Source organism: Pan troglodytes, chromosome 20 (genome assembly GCF_028858775.2).
Source record: "Pan troglodytes isolate AG18354 chromosome 20, NHGRI_mPanTro3-v2.0_pri, whole genome shotgun sequence".
Lineage (NCBI taxonomy): Eukaryota > Metazoa > Chordata > Mammalia > Primates > Hominidae > Pan > Pan troglodytes.
Window position 1 is genome coordinate 55,130,046 of NC_072418.2, and position 24,042 is coordinate 55,154,087.

General features: G+C 45.5%; 1 protein-coding gene and 1 non-coding gene across 5 annotated transcripts; both read left to right on the top strand.

Annotated features, from left to right (window-relative positions):
* The first annotated feature begins 119 nt into the window (after nucleotides 1-119).
* Nucleotides 120-23,500, top strand: ZNF766 (zinc finger protein 766). 4 transcript variants are annotated; one of them, XM_024351952.3, is made up of 4 exons: nucleotides 120-385; nucleotides 12,884-13,010; nucleotides 14,060-14,188; nucleotides 20,852-23,500. In XM_024351952.3, the coding sequence occupies exons 1-4, from the start codon at nucleotides 368-370 to the stop codon at nucleotides 21,982-21,984; spliced, it is 1,407 nt and encodes a 468-aa protein (XP_024207720.2). In that variant the 5' UTR covers nucleotides 120-367; the 3' UTR covers nucleotides 21,985-23,500. The 4 variants fall into 4 exon arrangements, with proteins under 4 accessions (XP_024207720.2, XP_054528691.1, XP_054528689.1 ...); XM_054672714.2 differs by lacking the exon at nucleotides 120-385 and adding an exon at nucleotides 5,181-5,431; XM_009436184.5 differs by lacking the exon at nucleotides 120-385 and adding an exon at nucleotides 8,233-8,310.
* Nucleotides 12,571-12,666, top strand: MIR643 (microRNA mir-643). The gene is given in 1 exon segment (NR_035964.1): nucleotides 12,571-12,666. It is a non-coding gene; the product is annotated as a microRNA mir-643 (primary transcript).
* Nucleotides 23,501-24,042: the final 542 nt, after the last annotated feature.

Consider the following 24,042-nt stretch of genomic DNA (forward strand, 5'->3'; position numbering starts at 1 on the left):
AGTTTGCATATTGTATTTTAGTTTGCATTCCTTTCACAGACAATTTAAGGGATTTTCAATTAAATTTCTAAATTTTAATTGAATTCCTTAATTTTAATTGTGGGAACTTTCCTGGATCCAAACAACAGACGTTGACCCTCCTAGTGAGATCCCAGGTCACAAACCGTGGAGCGACTCCAGCCTAACTGGCAAGTGTGGCTTGCAAAACGCGGAAAACCGAGACACGCCCAGAGATAGGAGGAGGGAAGCGCAGGCCCCGTCCAATAAGCATTCAGGCCCCGCCCACCACGTCGCTGGCCACGCCCCGGTCCGGCCTCTCCGTTCGCGCGCAGCCGCCTGCAGACCCGGAAGTGGATGGCGTGGAGATATGGCGCAACTGCGGCGCGTGAGTTTTCCTTTGTTTAGATTAAGTGTTCGCTTAGCGGTGCCCTCACGCTTCTGTACCCGGGATGTGGGGGGCGGTACAGACCTTGAAATCCCCGCACCGCTCTCTCCACCCCGAGTAAATTCATGCGTCCCGTCAGAGTGTTAAAATTGCCCTAGGGCTGGTTGTGTCTCCGGTCGTTCTGCCGTAGGGCCGCGTAGGCAGCTGCTTTCGCGCCGTTTTCCTGCTTAAAACCCTTCAGTGACCCCTCCGCCAGCCCCGCGCCACGTAAAGTCCCCACCTGCGAGGCGGATCCACGCCCTCCGGGTCCCAAGCCTTGTCCTTGTCGGTCCCTGGGGCGCAGCGCCGCAGCCGCCATTCGGGAGGGGCCGCGTCCTCTGCCTGGTCTGGGGATTCTGCAGACCCCACCCCTGATCTGCCTGCCGCCCTAGTCCTCCTTGGGCCGTTCCCTTCTGTCCCCAGGCCTTTTCGCAGTCACGGCTTCTCCGGATCCTGTGTTGGGGGAGGTGGCCGGGACCTATCTCAGGGCACCCAGTGTTCTTCCGTCCCAAATTCCTCCCATTGGAAACTGTGCTCTTGAGGAGGTGGGTATTTTATTCCAGTCCCCTCCCTGTGAATGTGAAGTGAAAGAGAGATGGAGAGCGAGGTAGAGGAAACAGAAAAATTTAGAGAGAAAATAATGAGGAAGATCCAAAACAAGATGGCAACGCAGAGGGAGGGTGAGAGATTTGCAAAGTGAAAGAAGCACCCCAGGAAGTAGCAGGGAGAGAAAAGCAACTCGAGGAATGTAGAGAAAAGTTCTGTTTCTAGACAGATGAAGGACAGCAAGGTAGGGAGAGGGGCAGCAAAGCGGGAGGCTCCTCAGACAAAGTTGGGGAGAGGAGGAGGGATTTGGAGCCAGGGCAGACCGAGCAGCGTGGTGCTGGCACAGCAAGAGGGGGCAGCCGGTGACAAGGAGGGCAAAGGGAGAACCACCCCAGAGATCTGGGGTTGCCAGACAGTAGGGACAAGGGGGCGTGACAGAGAAGAGGGAATTTAACAGGAGGAGCACAGATGGGAGAAGAAAGAGGCAGAAATATATGGAGATTGGAGACAATCAAAAGATTGGAGAGAAAGAGCAACAAGAGGAAAAAAATTGCAAGATGGAGCAGATGAAGTGGAAAAGAAGGAATAGAGGGAAGAAGGGAGAAACTGCGGGAGAGGAGAGGGGCTCAAAATCTCGGCTCACTGCAACCTTAGCCTCCTGAGTTCAAGCGATTCTCCTGCCTCAGCCACCCGAGTAGCTGGGATTACAGGCGCCCGCCAGCTCGCCTGGCTAATTTTGTATTTTTAGTAGAGACAGGGTTTCACCGTGTTGGCCTGACTGGTCGTGAACTCCTGAGACCTCAGGTGATCTGCCCACCTCGGCCTCCCATAGTGCTGGGATAACAGGCTTGAGCCACCTTGCCCGGCCTCCTCACATTTTATTAATTTGCTGGAATGGTTCCCAGAACTCAGAGAAAATTTTACTTAGGTTTACTATCAGTTATAAAGGTTATTACAAAGGATACAGATGGAAGAGCCATCCTAGCAAATCAAAACAGAGGAGTGTGTTTTGGAAACCGTTAATTTTATCCATATCTGAGGTGAGGGGCAGTCTTGTGGGACTGAGTCCTTAACTGGGATCTGATTCTATCTCCAGGTGGATACTATCAAAATTGAGATAAATTGTGGGTCATCCAGCTGGGAGTGTGCCAGAGAACTGGTCAGTATGCGGAAAAACTCGTGCACATTTCCATCTCAACCAGTAAAGGGAAGAGATCTCCAACCGGCCCACCCACCTGTCTCAGGGCCTGTGATCTCTACTCAGTAGTAACTGGGAGTGGTCTGTCCCTCCCCCTGGCTGTTGCTGACTCTGCGATAGTGCACCAGGTGCCAGCCCTACTCACAGTCTCAGGACAGTGTGACATCCTTCCTCTGGCATCACCAATATTTACTTCAAGGGATTACTTTGGTTAGTGCACCCACATGGAGGTATTGTCCATTAAAACACACACAGACACACTGGCTGGGTGCGGTGGCTCACGCCTGTAATCCCAGCACTTTGGGAGGCCAAGGCGGGTGGATCACTTATGGCCAGGAGTTCCAGACCAGCCTGGCCAGCACGGTGAAACCCCATGTCTACTAAAAATACAAAAATTAGCTGGGTGTGGTGACACGTACCTGTATTCCCAGTTACTCCGGAGGCTGAGGCAGGAGAATCACTTGAACCCGGGAGGTGGAGGTTGCAGTGAGCCGAGATGGAGGTTGTAGTGAGCTGAGATCACGCCACCGCACTCCAGCCTGGGTGACAAGAGTGAGACTCTGTCTCAAAAAAAAAAAAAAAAAAAAAAAAAAAAAAGCACAGATGAAGCCTTTATTTTCTTGCCACTCCTCCATGATTAAAACAAAAAATATTCTATTAATTACATCTCTCCCTGTAGTGAGTACCCCTCTTCAACGCTCCATTTGAGAACACAGTACACTAAAATCTTGTTTATATTTGTCTTCAGTCTTGCCTCCAGTTCTTGATTTACCCCCTTCCAATTAAGCTTTCACCTCCACCATTCCTTTGATCCTTTTTTCCCAGAGGCACCAGTGATCTCTGTGTTTCGAAGTCCAATTTTGAATTTCCTATCCTCATCTTTTCGTCTTAGCAACATGTTGCACAGCTGATCATTCCCTGTTCTTTTTTCTTAGCTTTGAAGACATCTCTAAGTTTAATTACTTTGTTTCAGATTTTTGTGTTACCAGTTTCCTCTGCTGGTGTCTCCTGAAGCTGTCTTCTCTGAATGTGGGAGTGTCCCATGATTTAGGTCTTTTTCATTTTTGTTTTTGTTTTTAAGACACGGTCTCAGTCTGTCACCCAGACTGGAGTGCAGTGGTGCAATCATAGCTCCCTGCAGCCTTGAACTCCTGGGCTCAGGAGGTCCTCCTGCCTCAGCCTCCCAAGTAGCTGGGACTCTAGGTGCATACCACCACACCTGAGTAATTTTTTTATTTTTTAGTACAGACTGGGTTTCCCTATGTTGAATAGGCTTGGATCTCAAAACTCTTCTCATCTCTTTTCACACACACTACCCTTCCTTATCATCTCATCTCATGGCTTTGAACCCCATCTACCTGTCTCCATGTGCCCTGCAGACCTCTGCCCTGAGGTCTAGAAACCTGTGTTCAGTTGTCCCCTCACTTCTTTGCTGGGACATCTAACAGGCATCTCCACCTTCGTATGTGCCACTTTCTGAACTCCCCCAAATGCATTCCCCTGCAGTCCTGCACATCTCAGATGAGGGTGACCCTGTACTTCCTGGGGCTTAGCTGAACTTGTCATATGTTCAAAATATGTAAGATGTTACATTGTAAATACATTAATATATATTTTTTTCAAGACGGAGTCTTGCTGTGTCACCAGGCTGGAGTGCAGTGGTGCGATCTTGGCTCACCATAACCTCCGCTTCCCAGGTTCAAGCAATTCTCCTGTCTCAGCCTCCCAAGTAGCTGGGACTACAGGCGTGCACCACCACGCCCAACTAATTGTTTGCATTTTTAGTAGAGATGGGGTTTCATCATGCTGGCCAGGATGGTCTCGATCTCTTGACCTTGTGATCTGCCTGCCTTGGCCTCCCAAAGTGCTGGGATTACAGGCATGAGCCACCATGCCCAGCCTGTAAGTACATTAATTTATAACATAAATAATTACATATTTACTAAAACAGATGAGGAAATTTGTTGTTTCTGAAATTCTTTGGAGGTATGGGAGAGAAATGTTGGTGGCCTCATCCCTGTGTGATCTGCATCCCAGGACCTCTCTGAGCTCATCTCCTCCCTGTGTCCCCCTCGTTCCCTCTGCTGCAGCCACACAGACCTCTTTCCTGGGGCCAGGGTTGCTCCTGCCTCAGGGCTTCCACCCGGGCTGTCCCTCTGCCTGGACATCTCTAGCCTGTCAGCTGCAGGTGCAAACACCTTTTCTTCCCCAGGTCTTTGTTCTGATATTACCTTCTTCATGGAGGGTTCTGTGTTCCTCTCCACCCTACATTTAACACTCCAGCTACACCCTTACCCCTACTGTGGTCCACATTGCCTGCTCTGGATGTTTCTTTCTGCTCTTTTGCTGTCCACTACGTAAATCCTGGTAACAAGACCCAAGGGTAGAGCAGAGCCAGAAGGTGGGGGTGTGCTGGGCTTGCCCCGTCTGAGTGGAGCTCACCCCTGGTTTCACATTGGAGTGCAGATACACGTCTTGTGCCCTTAGCCTCTTACCTGAGATTCCCATTCACGTACTCAGGTTGGGCCCAGCCTTAATATTTGAAGTTGATTCTACAGTAGTTTCTCCTTATCTGCCAGTGTACTTTTTGAGGTTCCAGTTACTCATGGTCAACCACAGTCCAAGGTATTACGTGGAAAGTTCCAGAAATGAAGAATTCACAAGTTTTCAATTTCTCACCCTTCTGAGTAGGATGATACAATCTCTCACTGTCCCACTTTGTTTTGTCCAGGACTTGAATCATCTCTTTGTCCTGTATGTCCCCCTATATAGTCATCCCTCGGTATCACATAGGATTTGCTTCCAAGATCCCCCCAAGACTACCCAAATCAGATGATCTTCAAGACCCTTATATAAAATTGCATAATACAGTCACATGCCACATAAGGACATTTCGGTCAACAGCAGCCCACACCTGTGATGGTGGTTCCATAAGATTACACTGGAGCTGAAAAATTCCTGTTGCCTGGCTACCTCAGAGCAGTCATGACATCATAGTGCAGTGCATTCCTTGTATTTGTGGTGATGCTGGCGGAAACGAACCTAGTGCGTTATCAAACAGCTTTAACCTGGATGTGGAGGAGGATGACATTGAGAATGTCTTAGAGGTGGTTCATGAGCAATGGGTTAATGAGGAGTCATTGGAACTGATACAGGAACATGTAGCTGAAGAAGAGGCAAGAGAATAGGGAACTGGCTGGGCACGGTGGCTCACATCTATAATCCCTGCACTTTGGGAGGCCGAGGCAGGTGGATCACTTGAGGTCAGTAGTGTCAGGAATGGTGGCACATGCCTGTGGTCCCAGCTACTTGGGAAGCTAAGGTAGGAGAATCACTTGAACCCAGGAGGTGGAGGTTGCAGTGAGCCAAGATCATGCCACTGCACTCCAGCCTGAGCGACAGAGTGAGACTCCATCTCAAAAAAAAAAAAAAAAAAAAAGAATGAGCCAATAGGAAACTGAAGGAGAAAAAGAAAGTACTCTCAAGGCAATTCACAGTTAAAGATATAGCAGAAGCTTTTGCAGACCTTGACAAGCTCCTTAAAAGGTTTGAAAACATAGGCACCAACACCTAAAGATTTTCATTAATAGAAAGGAGCGTCCATGATGCATTATCTGCTCATAAGAACATTTAGGAAGACAAAAGAAACAAAGCAAGCAAACCACCATGGACGTATTTCTGAAAGGAGTGATGCCTCTAGAAGAGCCTCAGGCAGGTCCTTCAGGAGGCGTCTGGGAGAAACCATTGTTACCATAGGAGGACTTTCTGGTGGGAGAAGATGTGGCACTGGAAGACAGTGACACTGATGGTCCTGACCCTGGGCAGGCCTAGGCTGATGTGTGTGTTTGTGTCTTAGTTGTTGACAAAAATGTTTAAAAAGGTTAAAAAAAAATTAAAAACAAGAAAAAGTTTAGAGAATTAAGGTAAAAAGATAAAATATTTTTGTATAGCTGTACAACATGTTTGTGTTTTAAGCTGTTATTGCAAAAGAATCAAAAAGTTAAATTTAAAAGTTTATACAGTAAAACAGTTGCAATAAGTAAGCTTAGTTTATTAAGGAAGAAAAAAGTATTTTTTGTGAAGTTAGTGCAGCCTAAATGTGCAGTGTTTATAAAGCCTGTAGTAGTGTACAGTCATGTCCTAGACCTTCACATTCATTCATCACTCACTCACTCACCCACAGCAATTTCCAGTCCTCCAAGCTCCATTCATGGTAAGTGCCCTAGACAAGTGTACCATTTTTTAAACTCTTATACCATATGACTACTGTATTTTTTTTTCTTTTTTTCTTTTTTTTTTTTGGAGACAGAATCTCACTCTGTCACCCAGGCTGGAGTGCAGTGCCGTGGTGTAATCCTGGCTCACTGCAACCTCCGCCTCCTGGGTTCAAGTGATTCTCCTGCCTCAGCCTCCCGAGTAGCTGGGATTACAGGCACCCACTATCATGCCTGGCTAATTTTTGTGTTTTTAGTAGAGACGGGGTTTCCCCATGTTAGCCAGGCTGGTCTCGAACTCCCAACCTCAGATGATCCACCTGCCTTGGTCTCCCAAAGTGTTGGGATTAGAGGCATGAGCCGCTGTGCCTGGCCTTACTGTACCTTTTCTATATTTAGATATGTTTTGACTTACGAGTACTTACCATTGTTACAGTTGACTATAGTATTCAGGACATAGCATGCCCTACAGGTTTTTAGCAGTAGGCTGTATTATATATACCAGATGTGTAGTAGGCTATGCTATCTTGGTTTGCGTGAGTTCCCTCTGTAATGAAATGGTCTGAAAATGCGTTTCTCAGAACATGTCCCTGTTATTAAGCAATGCGTGACTGTATTTGCATATAACCTATGCACATCCTCTGCATCCTCCCATATACTGTAAACATCTGATTACTTGTAATACCTAATTAAATATAAATGCTATGTAAATACTTGTTATACTGGGTTGTTTTCTTGTATTATTTTTATTATATTGCTGTTTTATATTGGTATATTGCTTCCTTTTGTCTTTTTTAAATTATTTAAGTCTGTAATTGGTTGAATCCATGGATACAGACCCCACGCACTGTATACTCTGTCTGCCCATCAATCTGTTAATAGTCTTCTTTTTTGTTTTGTTTTGTTTTTAATAGTAGTCTTTTTGATCAGATCCAATTTTGTGGTATCTCATTGGTTTTGTTTAAGTGATCCTTATTTTACTTAACATGCCCCCCAAGCACATGAGCATTGATGTTGGCAATTTGGATATGTCAGTGAGAATCTGTCACAGGCATCCTTTAAGTGGAGTAAATAGGGTTCAATACTGTTCCAAGTTTCATTCACTCAGGGTTTTGCAACGTATCCCCTTGGATAAAGGGATTTTACTGTATTCTGTATCCAGCATTGAGCACCGAAGCCGTGTCGTTTCTGAAGGCTGAGTTCAGCCTCTGATTCACAAAGAGGTGAGGGGGGCTGTGCTCTGCGTGGGGTTTGGTCAGAGCCAGGTCTGCGCCCTGAAGGGGAGCTAGTCCAGCCCGGCTCCCCACTGCTGCGGCGTGTGTGTGGGCTTCTCCAGGAGGGGAGCGGGTTCTGAAGAAAGGGGCCAAAAACTCACTTGTTCTTCCTGTAGGAGTTTCTTGTCCCGGCATCAACTCTGATGCAGTGGGCAGCAGAGGACCGTATTTCCACAGGGTGAGGTCTTCCCTGCGTGTGTGGTTGTGGCACAGGAAGAAAGTATGTTGATTCTAAATCCTAAACAGCATATTTTTGACATTCAGGATTGACTTCTAAAGAGTCATGTTGGCTGGGCGCGGTGGCTCATGCCTGTAATCCCAGCACTTTGGGAGGCCGAGACGGGCGGATCACGAGGTCAGGAGATCGAGACCATCCTGGCTAACACAGTGAAACCCCATCTCTACTAAAAATACAAAAAATTACCTGGGTGTGTTGGCGGGCGCCTGTAGTCCCAGCTACTCAGGAGGCTGAGGCAGGAGAATGGCGTGAACCCGGGAGGCGGAGCTTGCAGTGAGCCGAGATCGGGCCACGGCACTCCAGCCTGGGCGACAGAGCGAGACTCCATCTCAAAAAAAAAAAAAAAAAAAGTCATGTTATGTGAAGGAGAAGCCCAGAAGAGGAATGCAGAGGAGTCAGGGATGCCACTTACTCAGGTAAAGTGATATTCTCAGTAGATTGTTCTGTTTCTTATTTCTTCCTGAAATGCCGGGTGCTGGAGTTGAGAATCTTCTCTGAGTCTGAAGCGTCCTGCCTGACAGGTTTGCTCGCACTCACCCATGCCTTCCTTCAGTCCCTCTCATCTCGCTTAGATTCCATCTCTTGTGACCCAGTGACATGAACTTGGGAAGAGGCTGCACTGGGCATGGTCCTGGGAAGGGCTCACACCCAGACATGGATGGAGACGGGGGTGAGGGCCCCGTGGTGTCAGTGCTGTTGGGCAGCAGGGATTGTTCAGGGGCCACATCTGGATGCACTGTCAGCTCTCTGTGGACCAGGATTAGAGAAGCTGCCCACAGAAATCACGTATTAATGTGCACAAGTACCTGGTAAATTCTGCAATAAAAATTCAGGAAATCTTTTCGGCCTTTTTTTTTTTTTTTTTTTTTTTTGGAGACAAGAGTCTCGCTCTGTCGTCCAGGCTGGCATACAGTGGTGCAATCTTGGCTCACTGCAACCTCTACCTCCCAGGCTCAAGCAATCCTCCCACCTCAGCCTCTTGAGTAGCTGGGACCACAAACATGTACCACCATGCCCGGCAATTTTTTGAATTTTTGGTAGAGATGGGGTTTCACCATCTCCACCCACCTCAGCCTCCCAAAGTGTTGGGATTACAGGCGTGAGCCATCACGCCGGGCCTTTTCTGACTTTTAGTAATAGCCATTCTGACTGATGAGATGGTATCTCATTGTGGTTTTGATTTGCATTTCTCCAATGATCAGTGATACTGAGCTTTTTTTCCATATGCTTGTTGGCTACATGTATGTCTACTTTTGAGAGGTGTCTCTTCATGTCCCTTGCCCACTTTTTTTGTTTGTTTGTTTGAGATGGAATTTCGCTGTTGTCGCCCAGGCTGGAGTGCAATGGTGTGATCTCAGTTCACCGCAACCTCTGCCTCCTGGGTTCAAGCGATTCTCCTGCCTCAGCCTCCCGAGTAGCTGGGGCTACAGGCCCCTGCCAGCACACTCAGCTAATTGTTGTATTTTCAGTAGAGACGGAGCTTCACCATGGTGGCCAGGCTGGTCTCGGAACTTCTGACGTCAGGTGATCCAACTGCCTCAGCCTCCCAAAGTGCTGGGATTATAGGCATGAGCCACCGCACCTGGCCCTTTGCCCACTTTTTAATGGGGTTATTTTTCTCTTGTAAATTTGTTTAAGTTCCTTGTAGATGCTGGATATTAGACCTTTGTTAGATGCATAGTTTGCAAAAATTTTCTCCCATTCTGTAGGTTGTCTGCTCACTCCGTTGATAGTTTCTTTTGCTGTGCAGAAGCTCTTAAAGTTAATTGGATATCACTTGTCAATTGTTGTTTTTGTTATGATTGCTTTTGGTGTCTTTGTCATGAAATCTTTGCCCATTCCTGTGTCCAGGATGGTATTGCCTAAGTTGTCTTCCAAGGTTTTTATAGTTTTGGGTTTTACACTGAAGTCTTTAATCCATCTTGAGTTGATTTTTGTATATGGTGTAAGGAAGGGGTCCAGCTTCAATCTTCTGCATGTGGCTAGCTGATTATCCAGCACCGTTTATGAAATAGGGAGTCTTTTCCCCATTGCTTGTTTTTGTCAGCTTTGTCAAAGATCAGTTGGTTGTAGATGCACGGCCTTATTTCTGGGCTGACTATTCTGTTCCATTGGTCTTTGTGCCTGTTTTTGTACCAGTACCATGTTGTTTTGGTTACTGTAGCCTTGTGGTATAGTTTGAAGTTGGATAACTTGATGCCTCCAGCTTTGTTCTTTTTGCTCAGGATTGCCTTGGCTATTTAGGCTCTTTTTTGATTGCATATGAATTTTAAAATAGTTTTTTCTAGTTCTGCAAAGAATGTCATTAGGATTAGCCTTCAATCTGTAAATTCTTTGGGCAGTATGGTCATTTTAATTATATTGATTCTTCTTATCCGTGAGCATGGGATGTTTTTCTGTTTGTGTCTTCTCTGATTTCTTTGAGCAGTGGTTTGTAATTCTCACTAGAGAATAAATTTTAATGGACAAAGCAATGGGTTAGTGCAGTAGTATAAGCCTATAATTTGAGCTTCTTGGGAGGCTGAGATGGTAGGATCTCTTGAGTTTGAAACTACCCTGGGCAACATAGTAAGACCTCACATAAATTTTAAAACATATTATATTTATATATTTGAAAATAGGTATTTGTGACTGGAGTTCAAGTTTCTATGTTTTTTTTCATGATTTACCTTTTCTTTTTTTTTTTTTTTTTTTTTTGAGACGGAGTCTCACTCTTTTGCCTAGGCTGGAGTGCAGTGGTGTGATCTCGGCTCAGTGCAACCTGCATCTCCTGGGTTCAAACAGTTCTACCTCAGCCTCCCGAGTAGCTTGGATTACAGGTGCCCGCCACCACGCCTAGCTAATTTTTGCATTTTTAGCAGAGACGGGGTTTCACCATGTTGGCCAGGCTGGTCTCGAACTCCTCACCTCAGGTGATCCGCCCGCCTCAGCCTCCCAAAGTGTTGGGATTACAGGCGTGAGCCACCGCTCCCAGCTGGTCTACTTTTTAAAAATAGCTTAATATACAATAATGTTTATAAACTAAACTGAGTACTATTTATACATTTTTATTATTGCAAAGATGCTGAAATACACATTAGCAAAAATAATAATGACTGCCAGGCAGTATGTGCACCGTTAGCCCCAGTTTCTTGGGAGGGTGAGGAGGGAGGATCATTTGAGATCAGGAGTTCAAGGCTGTACTGTGCTATGATTACTCACTGTACCCCAACCTGGACAACATAGCAAGACCCAGTCTCTAAGAATTTTTTTTAAAAAAGATGACAAATATCATCTAAAAAATAGGTCATTGACAGACAACTCCTTATTTCATCTGATGTGTAAATTGTATATGTGTATTACTTTATAAGCTAAGTGTGTGTAAGTGTGTACATGTGATGTGTTTGCATGAGTGCATGGATAAGCAAGCCTATAGTTAAGCTACAACATCATTTTATAAGAATTTTTAAATTTAAATTTAAATTTTATTTTTCATTTTTTTGAAACTGAGTCTTGCTCTGTCGCCCAGGCTGGAGTGCAGTGGCGTGATCTCAGCTCACTGCAGCCTCCGCCTCCTGGGTTCAAGCGGTTCTTCTGCCTCAGCCTCCCGAGTAGCTGGGACTACAGGCATGCACCGCCACACCCAGCTAATTATTATATTTTTAGTAGAGACAGGTTTCACCATGTTGGCCAGGATGGTCTTGGTCTCCTGACCCCATGATCCACCTGCCTCGGCCTCCCAAAGTGCTGGGATTACAGGCGTGAGCCAACACTTTTGGCCGTGCGTGTTGGCTCACGCCTGTAATCCCAACACTTTGGGAGGCCTAGGCGGGTGGATCACCTGAGGTCAGGAGTTCGAGACCAGCCTGACCAATGGAGAAAGGCCATTTGTACTAAAAATACAAAATTAGCTGGGTGTGGTGGCACATACCTGTAATCTCAGCTACTCGGGAGGCTGAGGCAGGAGAATCCCTTGAACCTGGGAGGCAGAGGTTGTGGTGAACCGAGATCGCACCATTGCACTTGAGCCTGGGCAACAAGAGCAAAACTCCATCTCAAAAAAAAAAATTATATTTTGAACAGTTGAAATTACATCTGAAATACTTTCCATGATCTTATAAGTGTTCTACACTATTGGGCCGGGTGCGGTGGCTCACGCCTGTAATCCCAGCATTTTGGGAGGCCGAGGTAGGTGGCTCGCATGAGGTCAGGAGTTCAAGACCAGCCTGAGCAACATGGTGAAACCTTGTCTCTACTGAAAATACAAAAATTAGCCAGGTATGGTGGCGCGTGCCCGTAATGCTAGCTGCTCGGGAGGCTGAGGCAGGAGAATTACTTGAACCCAGGAGGCGGAGGTTGCAGTGAGCCGAGATTGTGCCACTGCACTCCAGCCTGGGTGACAGACTGAGACTCTGTCAATAAAAAAAATGTGTTCTACACTGTCACGTTAATGAGTTAATGGCAGTAAGAATAGTAATGTATTATGAGGAGGATACGTGTGTATGCATATAGAATGACCTTTTATGCAGATTGAGATTTTTGTCCATGAACTTAACTTTACTCAGTTAGGTAATTGTCAGTTTACTGTTGATGCTGATCTGTTACTTAACTGCTTGATTCTTTAGGTTTGATCTTAATTCCCAGACACAAAATTAACCCACAATTCTATAGAAGTGTTAGGTATTATGTTCGACACACCAAGTGATATTCATTGTGTACCTGAGCTAGAATACAAGTGGTTGGCGTCTTCAGAGACACTCGTATGCTAGCTCAGGTAGATATTGAATGAAAAATCTACACTAGTTTAAAGAATATCATAACTTTTTATGGAAAAGTATAATAAAACTCAATCACAGACACATAACTAGCTCAAAAATACCTTAATGTGGATATGTCAGAATGTTCACGTCAGCACTTCAGTTGACTCAGTCCTTACAACCCTCTTCTCATTTCGTGTGAACATAATTACTCTCTCCATACCCTGTTGGTCAAATACATCTTTTATTTTAGGGACACTTGACATTCAGGGACGTGGCCATAGAATTCTCTCAGGAGGAGTGGAAATGCCTGGACCCTGTGCAGAAGGCTTTGTACAGGGATGTGATGTTGGAGAACTACAGGAACCTGGTCTCTCTGGGTAAGGATAATGCCCCTCCAGAAGTTGGGGTCTGCCCTTAGTATCTCTGCATTTTCCCTTGTGTGCCTCTTGGGAGCCCCTGCATTGCTTGACTGAGACTGAAACCCTGTTGACGTGGCTGGGCACGGTGGCTCATGCCTGTAATCCCAGCACTTTGGGAGGCCGAGGTGGGTGGATTGCTTGAGGTCAGGAGTTTGAGACCAACCTGACCAAAATGATAAAACCCCATCTGTACTAAAAATACAAAAATTAGCCAGGTGTCGCGGTGCATGCCTGTAATCTCAGCTACACGGGAGGCTGAGGCAAGAAGAATCGCTTGCACCCAGGAGGCAGAGGTTGCAGTGAGCCGAGATCATGCCACTGCACTCCAACCTGGGTAACAGAGCAAGACTCTGTTTCAAAAAAAAAAGAAACCCTGTTGACTCAGAAATGAAAAGCTCCCGTATGCTTTCTGGACTTGAAATGCCCCCCTTTCTTCAGACATTCTATATCCTTTCATGATACACCTTTGGGTGGTACCTGGGCTTAAGTGTGCATAAAACCTTATGACAAACTTTTAAAATATCCAGTTCCCTGTTTTCTACCCCTGTGCTTTTGATTCTGTAGTTCTTGGAAGAGAGTTTGATGTCCAATTATTACAGGGTTCCTTAAGCATTCAGAAGGAGACAGTCTGTGGGTGAATTTGTGAAATGTTTTTCTTGAATTCTTGATTCGTTTTTTTATTTATTTATAGTAGAATGACTTATAATCCTTTGAGTATATACCCAGTAATGGGATTGCTGGGTCAAATGGTATTTCTGGTTCTAGATCCTTGAGGAATCGCCGCACTGTCTTCCACATGGTTGAACTAATTTACACTCCCACCAACAGTGTAAAAGTGTTCCTGTTTCTCCACATTGTCTCCAGCATCTGTTGCTTGCTGACTTTTTCATGATCGCCATTCTAACTGGCATAAAGGATTAATTTTTAATATCATCTCTGCTGCCTAAACAGAGGGCTTGGATTTTGGAGACATCACAGCACATCTTGATTCTTTGTTTTATAAACAGGAATCTGTCTTCCTGACCTGAGTATTATCTCCATGATGAAGCAAAGGACAGAGCCCTGGGCTGTGGAGAATGAAATGAAAGTAGCAAAAAATCCAGAAAGGTGGGAAGGTATCAAAGATATCAACACAGGTAAGCTCAGATGGACAGAGTGAAAGCCACACTTTTTTTTTTTTTTTTTTTGAGACAGTCTCTGTCCCCCACACTGGAGTGCAGTGGCCATCACAGCTCACTGCAGCCTTGAACTCCTGGGCTTCAACAGTCCTCCTGCTTTGGCCTCCCAAAGTGATGTGATTATAGGCATGTGCCCCTTGCCTACCAGAGCCACACTATTAAATCGTGTTTGGGAAACTCTAAGTGGGAGAATTGTGTGGAGAAATAAGAGTTTAAATCCTGTGAGTTCTTAAGAGAAATCTTTCTTTACCCCCACCTGTCACCATGTCCTTTATGTATGTATGTATTTATTTATTCATTTATTTATTTTGAGATGGAGTCTTGCTCTGTCTCCAGGCTGGAGTGCAATGGCGTGATCTCAGCTCACTGCAACCTCCGCCTCCCGGGTACAAGTGAGTCCCCTGCCTCAACCTCCCAAGTAGCTGGGATTACAGGCGTGCGCCACCACGCCCAGCTAATTTTTGTATTTTTAGTACAGACGAGGTTTCACCTTGTTAGCCAGGATGGTCTCAATCTCTTGACCTCGTGATCCGCCCGCCTCGGCCTCCCAAAGTGCTGGGATTATGGTGTCAGCCACCGCACCCAGCCCACGCTGTCGTTTAGATGTGTAATGGTTTTATGTTTTTGCCCTGCATTGTTACTGCAGCCCAAACAGAGGCAAAAGCAAAGGCTTTTATCATGATGGACAATACCCTGTCATGTGGCTTCTGTCAACTCTTTAGTCCTTGATTCTGAGGGTCACAGAGAGCGCTGGTTCAAAGGAGTCCCTTTCCCCCGTGGTCTCTTCCTGTATGGGATTTTATCTGATGCTCAGTTCTCTGTCCTTATACATCAGAGCTGAGGTCTGCATAGACCTGCCTCCTTGACCTATTCATGATCTGCCCATTTCCTGTACTGGTAAGACCTGATGGGGAGACGGGAAAACACAGGCTGCTGTCTTTTGCATCTGGGTCCTGGAAACTGCATGGAGCTGTTTCAAGCCCTCTTTGCCTGTTCAGGTCTGTTTGAGGTGGGAAAAAGTCAGTGTTTTCCTACTCTCACATGCCACTTGGCACAGAATGCTTCATTTCTGGTCACCAAAATGTGTGGAGATTTCTCCCCACCAACAACCAGTTTTGGGGTTTCCTGCAATTCATTGGTGACACTATCTACCTGAGTTAGAGTCACATCCCACAGGCTAAGGGTTGAGTTCCCAAGCCTGTCCCCCACCTAAGCCACCAGTTGCCAGTAGCGGGTTGTCACCTTTCCATCTGACCAACCAGCCACAAGTCAGGGTTCCCTCGACCCCCTTCTTCTGTTTGGTTACTTTGCTAGGGTTGCTTACAGAACTCAGTGAAACACTTCGTTATGTTCATTGGTTCATGAGGAAGGATGTTTCCAAGGATACAGATGGACAGCCAGATGAGGAGATTCACAAGGTGAGGCACGTGGGAAGATTCACTGGGTGTGCCGCCCTCCAGGCCCACCGCACGTGTTCAGCATGTGGAAGCTCTCAGGAACTTTTATGGAGGCTTCATTACTTAGGCATGATTGGTATTAACTCAGTCTCCAGCCCCTGTACCCTTCCTGGAGGATGGTGGTTGGTGCTGACAATTCTATGCTTCTAACCATGGCCTGGTCTTTCTGGGCTTTCTATATCTGCAGATAAGAAACCATGGATATGAAGGCCAATAGTAAGGGACTTGAGCATCACACATTTTGGTATCTCAGGGTTTTTTAGCACAAAACTCGCAAACCATGTTTTTCCTCTGCTCTCACACCACCACGACAATTATCAACACAGAAGAAGACTTCTCTGACCAAAGGTGTGGGGGTTTTTCCCCATACACCAAGCAGCAGACAGCAGCTGGGTGTCCTCCAACTCACTTCCAACACTGTATCTGGAGATAGGGCCAGGTCCCACAGGTTTAGGGCTCAGTCTCCAAGACTTGCCCCACTTCCCACCAGTTGTAAGTCTGGGTCTCCAAACTTCTGACCAACTGGCTTCCAGTTGAGGTTTCCACAGTCCCATCTTTGGGCCCAATTAGTTTGCTGGAGCAGCTCACAGAAGTCACAGAAACACTCAGGTTTACCGGTTTATTATGAAGGATATTGCAAGGGTACAGATGAAGAGACGTGTGGGACAGGTATGGGGGAAGGACTGTGGAGCTTCCAAGCCCTCCCTGGGCGTGCCACTCTCCAGGAAGCCGCCATGTGTTCAGACATCCTGAAGCTCTTGAAACCCAGTCCTCTTGGGTTTTCATGGAAGCTTTGTGACATCAGCATTCCTTCCCCCAGGGTATACAGCAGGACCCTCTCTGGGGAGGTCTTAAGACCCGCAATCAGAAAGGTAGGGGGAAAGTTAGAGTCCTGCCTTAGGGCAGGTGAAAGGAGAGGAGGAGAAGGTTGGAGAGGTTATTTTTCTTAAGGTCTGCAGAGAAGGTCTAACCCAACATTATACCCAAAGACTGTAGCAAGGGCTATGGGAGTTATGAGCCAGGAACTGTGGACAAAAACCAAGGTATATGTGTATCATAACACCACACAGAGGAGCCTGGAACGTGTCCTCCCTGGATACCAAGGGAGGGATTCTGAATAGAAATAATGGATGTGCACCCAGTCAGTAATCAATGAAAGAGAGCTAATAAGCACAAGTGGGTACCACTGCATTTAAATGATGTAAGACCAGAGAGTCAAGAAAGACCTGGATCCCGGAAGAGCTCAATTAAAAAAAAAAAAAAAGAAAGAAAGAATCCAACTGGGCTTTCTCCCCCCCTAATTATAAAGGAAAAGCCTTCATTCTTTCTATTGAGTATGATGTTACCTTTCGGCTTTTTATATATGGACTCTATTATGTTAAGTAAGTTCCTCGTAGTCCTAGTGTGTTGAGTGTTGTTTTTTTTTTTTTCTTTTTCTTTTGGGGGGGTGTCTCATGCTGTCGTGATCTTGACCTTGGCTCACTGCAGCCTCCACCTCCCAGGCTCAAACAATCCTCTCACCTCAACCACATGCCTGGCTGATTTTTGTATTTTTTGTAGAGGTGGAGTTTCGCTGTGTTAGCCAGGCTGGTCTGGAATTCCTGAGCTCAAGCGATCCTCCTGCTTTGGCCTTCCAAAGTGTTAGGATTACAGGCATGAGCCACCGTGCCTGGCGAGTGTTTTTATCATAATTGCTGAGGTTTTTCAAATGTTTTTCTGCATCAGCTGAGATTATTGCATGGATTTCTTTTTCTTTATTCTGTTATTGTGGGGTATTACATAGACTAATGTTCCAAAGTTGCATCCTTCTTGCATTCCTGAAATAAATCCTGCTTGGTCATGAGGTGTGATCCATTTTAATATGCTGCTGAATTTATTTTGCTACCATTTTGTTGAGGATTTTTGTATTAGATTAATCAGGAATATTGCTCTGCAGTTTTGTTTTGTTTTGTTTTAAGATGGAGTCTCACTGTGGCCCAAGGTGGAGTGCAGTGGCGTGATCTCGGCCCACTGCAGCCTCTGCCTACTGGGCTCAAGTGCTTCTCCTCCCTCAGCCTCCCAAGTAGCTGAGACTACAGGCACCTGCCACCATGCCCGGATAACTTCTATATTTTAATAGAGACAGTGTTTCACTATGTTGGCCAAGCTGGTCTCGAACTCCTGACCTCAGGTGATCTGCCTGCCTCAGCCTCCCAAAGTGCTGGGATTACAGGTGTGAGCCACCGTGCCCGGCCTGCTCTGCAGTTTTCTTTTTTTTTTTTTGAGACGGAGTCTCGCCCTGTCGCCCAGGCTGGAATGCAGTGGTGTGATCTCGGCTCACTGCAACCTCCGCCTCCCGGGTTCAAGCGATTCTCCTGCCCCAGCCTCTCAAGTAGCTTACAGGTGCGTGCCACTACGCCTAGCTAATTTTTGTATTTTTAGTAGAGACGGGGTTTCACTGTGTTGGTCAGGCTGGTCTTGAACTCTTGACCTCGTGATCTGCCCGCCTTGGCCTCCCAAAGTGCTGGGATTACAGGCATGAGCCACTGCGCCCAGCCTGCTCTGCTGTTTTCTTTAGGGCCTTTGCCTCTGCTTTCAAGGTAACACCGGCCTCATTGAATGAGTGTAGAAGTGGTTCACCTCCTCAACCTTACGGCAGATTTTGAGGATTGGTGTTAAATCTTTTTTCAATATTTGATAGAATTTTACACTGAGGTCATCTGGTCCATTGCTGTTTTAGTTGGTAGGTATTTAATAACTGATTCAGTCTTCTTATTTGTTACTGGTGTGTTTAGATTTTCTACTTCATTGTTAAGTCTTGGTAAGTGGTGTCTATCTACAAATTTATCCATTTTTTTCTTGGTTAACATATTTTTTGTTATATAATTGTTGAGTCTCATTTAATTTCCATTTTTATTTGTGTAGACTTGTTTGTAATGTCCTCTTTTACCTTTCTAATTGTAGTTATTTCGGTCGTATGCTTCATGTTTCTTTTTTCTAGTTTAGGTAAGGCTTTGTCAGTCTTACCCAAAGAGTGAACTCTTACTTTCCTGACTTTCTCTAGTGCTTCTCTGCTGTTTTCTTTGTTTTCTAACCTTTATTTTTTCTTTCTGCTGTCTTAGTGTTCATTTTTTTCTTTTTCTTTTTTTTTTTGAGATGGAGTCCTGCTCTGTCGCCCAGGCTGGAGTACAGTGGTGTGATCTCGGCTCACTGCAACTTCCGCCTCCCGGGTTCAAGCAATTCTCCTGCCTCAGCCTCCCAAGTAGCTGGGACTGTGAGCACACGCCACCACGTCCAGCTAATTTTTTGAATTTTAGTAGAGACGGGGCTTCACCTTGTTGCCCAGGCTGGTCGCGAACTCCTGAGCTCAGGCAATCCAGCCGCCTCGGCCTCCCAAAGTGCTGGGATTACAGGCGTAAGCCACCGTGCCTGGTCGTGTTCATTTTTTTCTTTATTGAGATATAAAGTTAGGTTGTTTATACGTTATTTCATTGTAGTTTAGTTATTTAGTTTTTAAGAGATAGGGTCTCACTGTGTCACTTAGGCTGGAGTGCAGCAGCATGATCATAGATCCTGGAATCCAGTGATGATCTCACTTTAGCCTCCTGCGTATTTGGGACTACAAGCACACGACACTGTGCCTCACTAATTAAAACAATAATTTATTTTATTTTATTTTATTTATTTTGTTTAGAGATAGGGGGTCTCACTTTGTTGCCTAGGCTGGTCTGCAACTCCTGGCTTCAAGAGATCCTCCCACCTCAGCCTCCCAAAGTGCTGGGATTACAGGTGTGAGCCACCACACCCAGCCATTTTTTTTTTCATGTATGCATACATCATTACAATATCCCTTCCAGCACTATTTTTATTGCATTTCATGAGTTTTGCTGTGTTATATTTACATTTTCCTTTATATCAAGATATTTTCTAATTTTCCTTTTATTTTATTTTTATTTATTTACTTTTATTTATTTATTTTGAGATAGAGCCTCGCTCTGTCACCCAGGCTGGAGTGCAGTGGCACGATCTCGGCTCACTGCAACCTCTGCCTCCCGGGTTCAAGTGATTCTTCTTCTGCCTCAGCCTCCTGAGTAGCTGGGATTACAGGCGCACGCCACCACACCCGGCTAATTTTTTTTATTTTTTTATTTTTAGTAGAGATAGGGTTTCACCATGTTGATCAGGCTGGTCTTGAGCTCCTCACCTCATGATCCACCCACCTTGACCTCCCAAAGTGCTGGGATTACAGGCGTGAGCCACCGCATGTGGTTTTTTTTTTTTTTTTTTGAAACGGATTCTCATTCTGTCACTCAGGCTAGAGTGCAATGGCACAGTCTCAGCTCACTGCAACCTCTGCCTGCCGGGTTCAAGCAGTTCTCCGGCCTCAGCCTCCTGAGTAGCTGGGATTACAGGCACACACCACCATACCCGGCTAATTTTTGTATTTTTGGGTGGAGACGGGGTTTCACCATTTTGGCCAGGCTGGTCTCGAACTCCTGACCTCAAGTGATCCGCCCACCTCGCCCTCCCAAAGTGCTGGGATTACAGCCACCACACCTGGCCTATGCAGCTGCTCATAAGTGTCTTATTTTCCCTAAGAGGCTCATCCTGCTTTTTCTTAGAAGCTTTCAATTTCTGTTGTATTTCTCTACTCATAATCCCTCTCAAACTCACCTGTAATCCTCCTGAGTCCTGCAGATTCCCCATTGCTCCATTGCATCACCCTCCCTTTTGGGTTTTCTCCACTGCCAGTGTGATACTATGCTGATATTTCTTCCAGTGTCTGAATCAGATGAGGCAGATTCCACTTCCTCCATCAGGGTCTATACATGCCAGAGTCCGGGCGCGGTGGCTCACGCCTATAATCCCAGCACTTTGGGAGGCCACGGCGGGCGGATCACGAGGTCAGGAGATCGAGACCATCCTGGCTAACACAGTGAAACCCCGTCTCTACTAAAAATACAAAAAAATTAGCTGGGCGTGGTGGCGGACGCCTGTAGTCCCAGCTACTCGGGAGGCTGAGGCAGGAGAATGGCGGGAACCTGGGAGGCGGAGCTTGCAGTGATCCGAGATCGTGCCACTGCACTCCAGCCTGGGTGGCAAAGCCAGACTCCAACTCAAAAAAAAATGCAAAAAACATGCCAGAACCATGGGTTCAAATTATACTCTTTACTTGCTTTCCTAGGGAGGAGCTGTGCAGTGAGAAGCAAAGCAGGAAACAAGCCTATTACAAGTCAACTTGGATTAACCTTTCACTTACCTCTGCCAGAACTGGAGATATTTCAAGGTGAAGGGAAGATTTATGAATGTAATCAAGTTCAAAAGTTCATCAGCCACAGTTCTTCAGTTTTGCCACTTCAAAGAATTTACTCTGGGGTCAAAACCCAGATATTTAATAAACATAGGAATGATTTTGTTGATTTTCCATTGCTGTCACAAGAACAGAAAGCACACATTAGGAGAAAACCTTACGAATGTAATGAGCAGGGCAAAGTCTTCAGAGTGTCTTCAAGCCTTCCTAATCATCAAGTAATCCACACTGCAGATAAACCTAACAGATGTCATGAATGTGGTAAAACCGTCAGGGACAAGTCAGGCCTCGCAGAACATTGGAGAATTCGTACAGGAGAGAAACCTTACAAATGTAAAGAGTGTGGCAAGCTCTTCAATCGAATTGCATACCTTGCACGACACGAGAAAGTGCATACTGGAGAGAGTCCTTACAAATGTAATGAGTGTGGCAAGGTCTTCAGTCGAATTACATACCTTGTACGACATCAGAAAATTCATACTAGAGAGAAACCTCATAAATGTAACAAATGTGGCAAGGTTTATAGTAGCAGTTCATACCTAGCACAACACTGGAGAATTCATACAGGAGAGAAACTTTACAAATGTAATAAATGTGGCAAAGAATTTAGTGGGCATTCAAGCCTCACCACCCATCTGTTAATCCACACTGGAGAGAAACCTTACAAATGTAAAGAATGTGACAAGGCTTTTAGGCACAAGTTCTCCCTAACAGTTCATCAGAGAAATCATAATGGAGAGAAACCTTATAAATGTCATGAATGTGGCAAAGTCTTCACTCAAGTTTCACATCTTGCACGACATCAGAAAATTCACACTGGAGAGAAACCTTACAAATGTAATGAGTGTGGCAAAGTCTTCACTCAGAATTCACACCTTGCAAATCATCAGAGAATCCATACTGGAGAGAAACCTTACAAATGCCATGTGTGTGGTAAGGTCTTTAGGCACAGTTCATGGTTTGTACAGCATCAGAGAAGTGTTCATGAGAGAGTCCTTACAAACTGAGTTTGGCAAACTCTATCATAAGTTCTAGCAGTAATCAACATCCGAGAGTCTATACTAGAAAGAAATCATTTAAATGTACTATATGTGGCACGGGCTGTATCGAGACCTACCAAATCACTAGACATCGAAACATTCATCTTTGGTGAAACCACACAAATGGATTGTGTGTGCCAAGGCCAACAAGTCAAAATATGTTGAACCTAATGATATGATGTGTATAAAGGGTGCAAGGACACGTGGAAATGATCTGTAATATTCGGGTTATTAAAAATGTAATTGGCCGGGCGCGGTGGCTCACGCCTGTAATCCTAGCACTTTGGGAGGTTGAGGCAGGTGGATCACAAGGTCAGGAGTTTGAGACCAGCCTGGCCAATATGGTGAAACACCATATCTACTATAAATACAAAAAAATTAGCCAGGCGTGGTGGCACATGCCTGTAGTCCCAGCTACTCGGGAGGCTGAGGCAGGAGAATGGCTTGAACCCGGGAGGCAGAGGTTGTTGCAGTGAGCTGAGATCGCGCCACTGCACTCCAACCTGGGTGACAGAGCGAGACTCCGTCTCAAAAAAAAAAAATTATTTGGGTTTGAAAGGCCAGGGGCAGTGGTTCATGCCTATAATCTCAGCACAATAGAAAGCCAAGACAGGAGGGTCACTTGACGCCTGGAGATCAAGATCAGTATGGGCAACGTAGCAAGGCCCATCCCTACAAAATAAAAAAAGTAAGCCAGGCCCTTGGCATGTGTCCGTAGTTCCAGCTACTCAAGAGGCCGAGGCAAGAGGATTGCTCAAGCCCAGGAGTTTGAGAGTTTGAGCAGTGAGCTCTGATCTTGCCATTTGTACTCCAGCTTGGGTGACAGAGCGAGACCCTGTCTCAAAAGAAAAAAAAAGGCTAGTTTTTATGACTTCAACCTGAACTTTGAAATTTCTTCATGTGCCTTCCCTACAGGCCTTTCACTGTGGTCTGGGAAAGACTCAGTAAGATGACAGGGCTGACATTAGATGAGGAGCGTTTCTATCCAATTTCCTGGAGGAATAAGGACACTGCCTTTTCAGATTAAAGATTGTCTGATTTAGAGACCATGGAGGTGGACAGAGAATAACAAAACCGTGATGGCAGTCATCATGCTTATTGCAGTTAGCACACTCTTTTCCTGACAGGCACAGTGCTGCTGTGCTCTACAAATGACCATGAAATAGAGCACGCCATGACTTTAGGACACAGGGATTTTTATGGGAAGAGAGGTCATTAGGGACTGATTACGTAGTAGAGACGATGCAGGGGAAATGGTGGCCACCGTCTCCATTGAATAGCAATAGCTGCTGTTTAGCAAAGACTGATTAAAAAGTACTCTGATTTTTCAAATGGAAGAGAGAACAGTTAAATCAGAGTAGAGAGTTTAATCAAAACTACCAATGGAACATGTTCTTGAGTAGGATTCACATTTAACGGCTGGCATAATTTGCAACTGTTGGATTTTCTCATGCTTGGAACAATAAAGTTGAAATTTTCCAAAGTGTGAATGATTCACCTTCTTTCTACCAATATTGTTTTATCTCGTCTCAGGAGGATACTTTATAGCAGACAATAATAAGGCACCATTAGGATTTTTAAATTATTTTTATTTATTTTTAAAATTATACTTAAAGTTCTAGTGTACATGTGCACAACATGCAGGTTTGTTACATAGGTATACATGTGCCATATTCGTTTGCTGCACCCATCAACTCGTCATTTACGTTAGATATTTCTCCTAATGTTATCCCTCTGCCAGCCCCCCACCCCCCGACAGGCCCCGGTGTGTGATGTTCCCCGCCTTGTGTCCAGGTGTTCTCATTGTTCAATTCCCACCTATGAGTGAGAACATGGGGTGTTTGGTCTTCTGTCACTGTGATAGTTTGCTGAGAATGATGGTTTCCAGCTTCATCAATGTCCCTGCAAAGGACATGAACTCATCCTTTTTATGGCTGCATAGTATTCCTTTTTTTTTTTTTGAGATGAAGTTTTGCTCTGTCACTCAGGCTGAAGTGCAATGGCACGATCTTGGCTCACTGCATC

Bases quoted from the DNA above. Each gene is read 5' to 3' on its own strand.
- ZNF766 (XM_009436184.5), top strand. From the start codon at position 8,248: ATGTTATGTGAAGGAGAAGCCCAGAAGAGGAATGCAGAGGAGTCAGGG. The intron at 8,311-12,883 runs GTAAAGTGATAT...CTTTTATTTTAG, and splicing joins CAGGGATGCCACTTACTCAG to GGACACTTGACATTCAGGGA. The intron at 14,189-20,851 runs GTAAGCTCAGAT...TTGCTTTCCTAG, and splicing joins TATCAAAGATATCAACACAG to GGAGGAGCTGTGCAGTGAGA.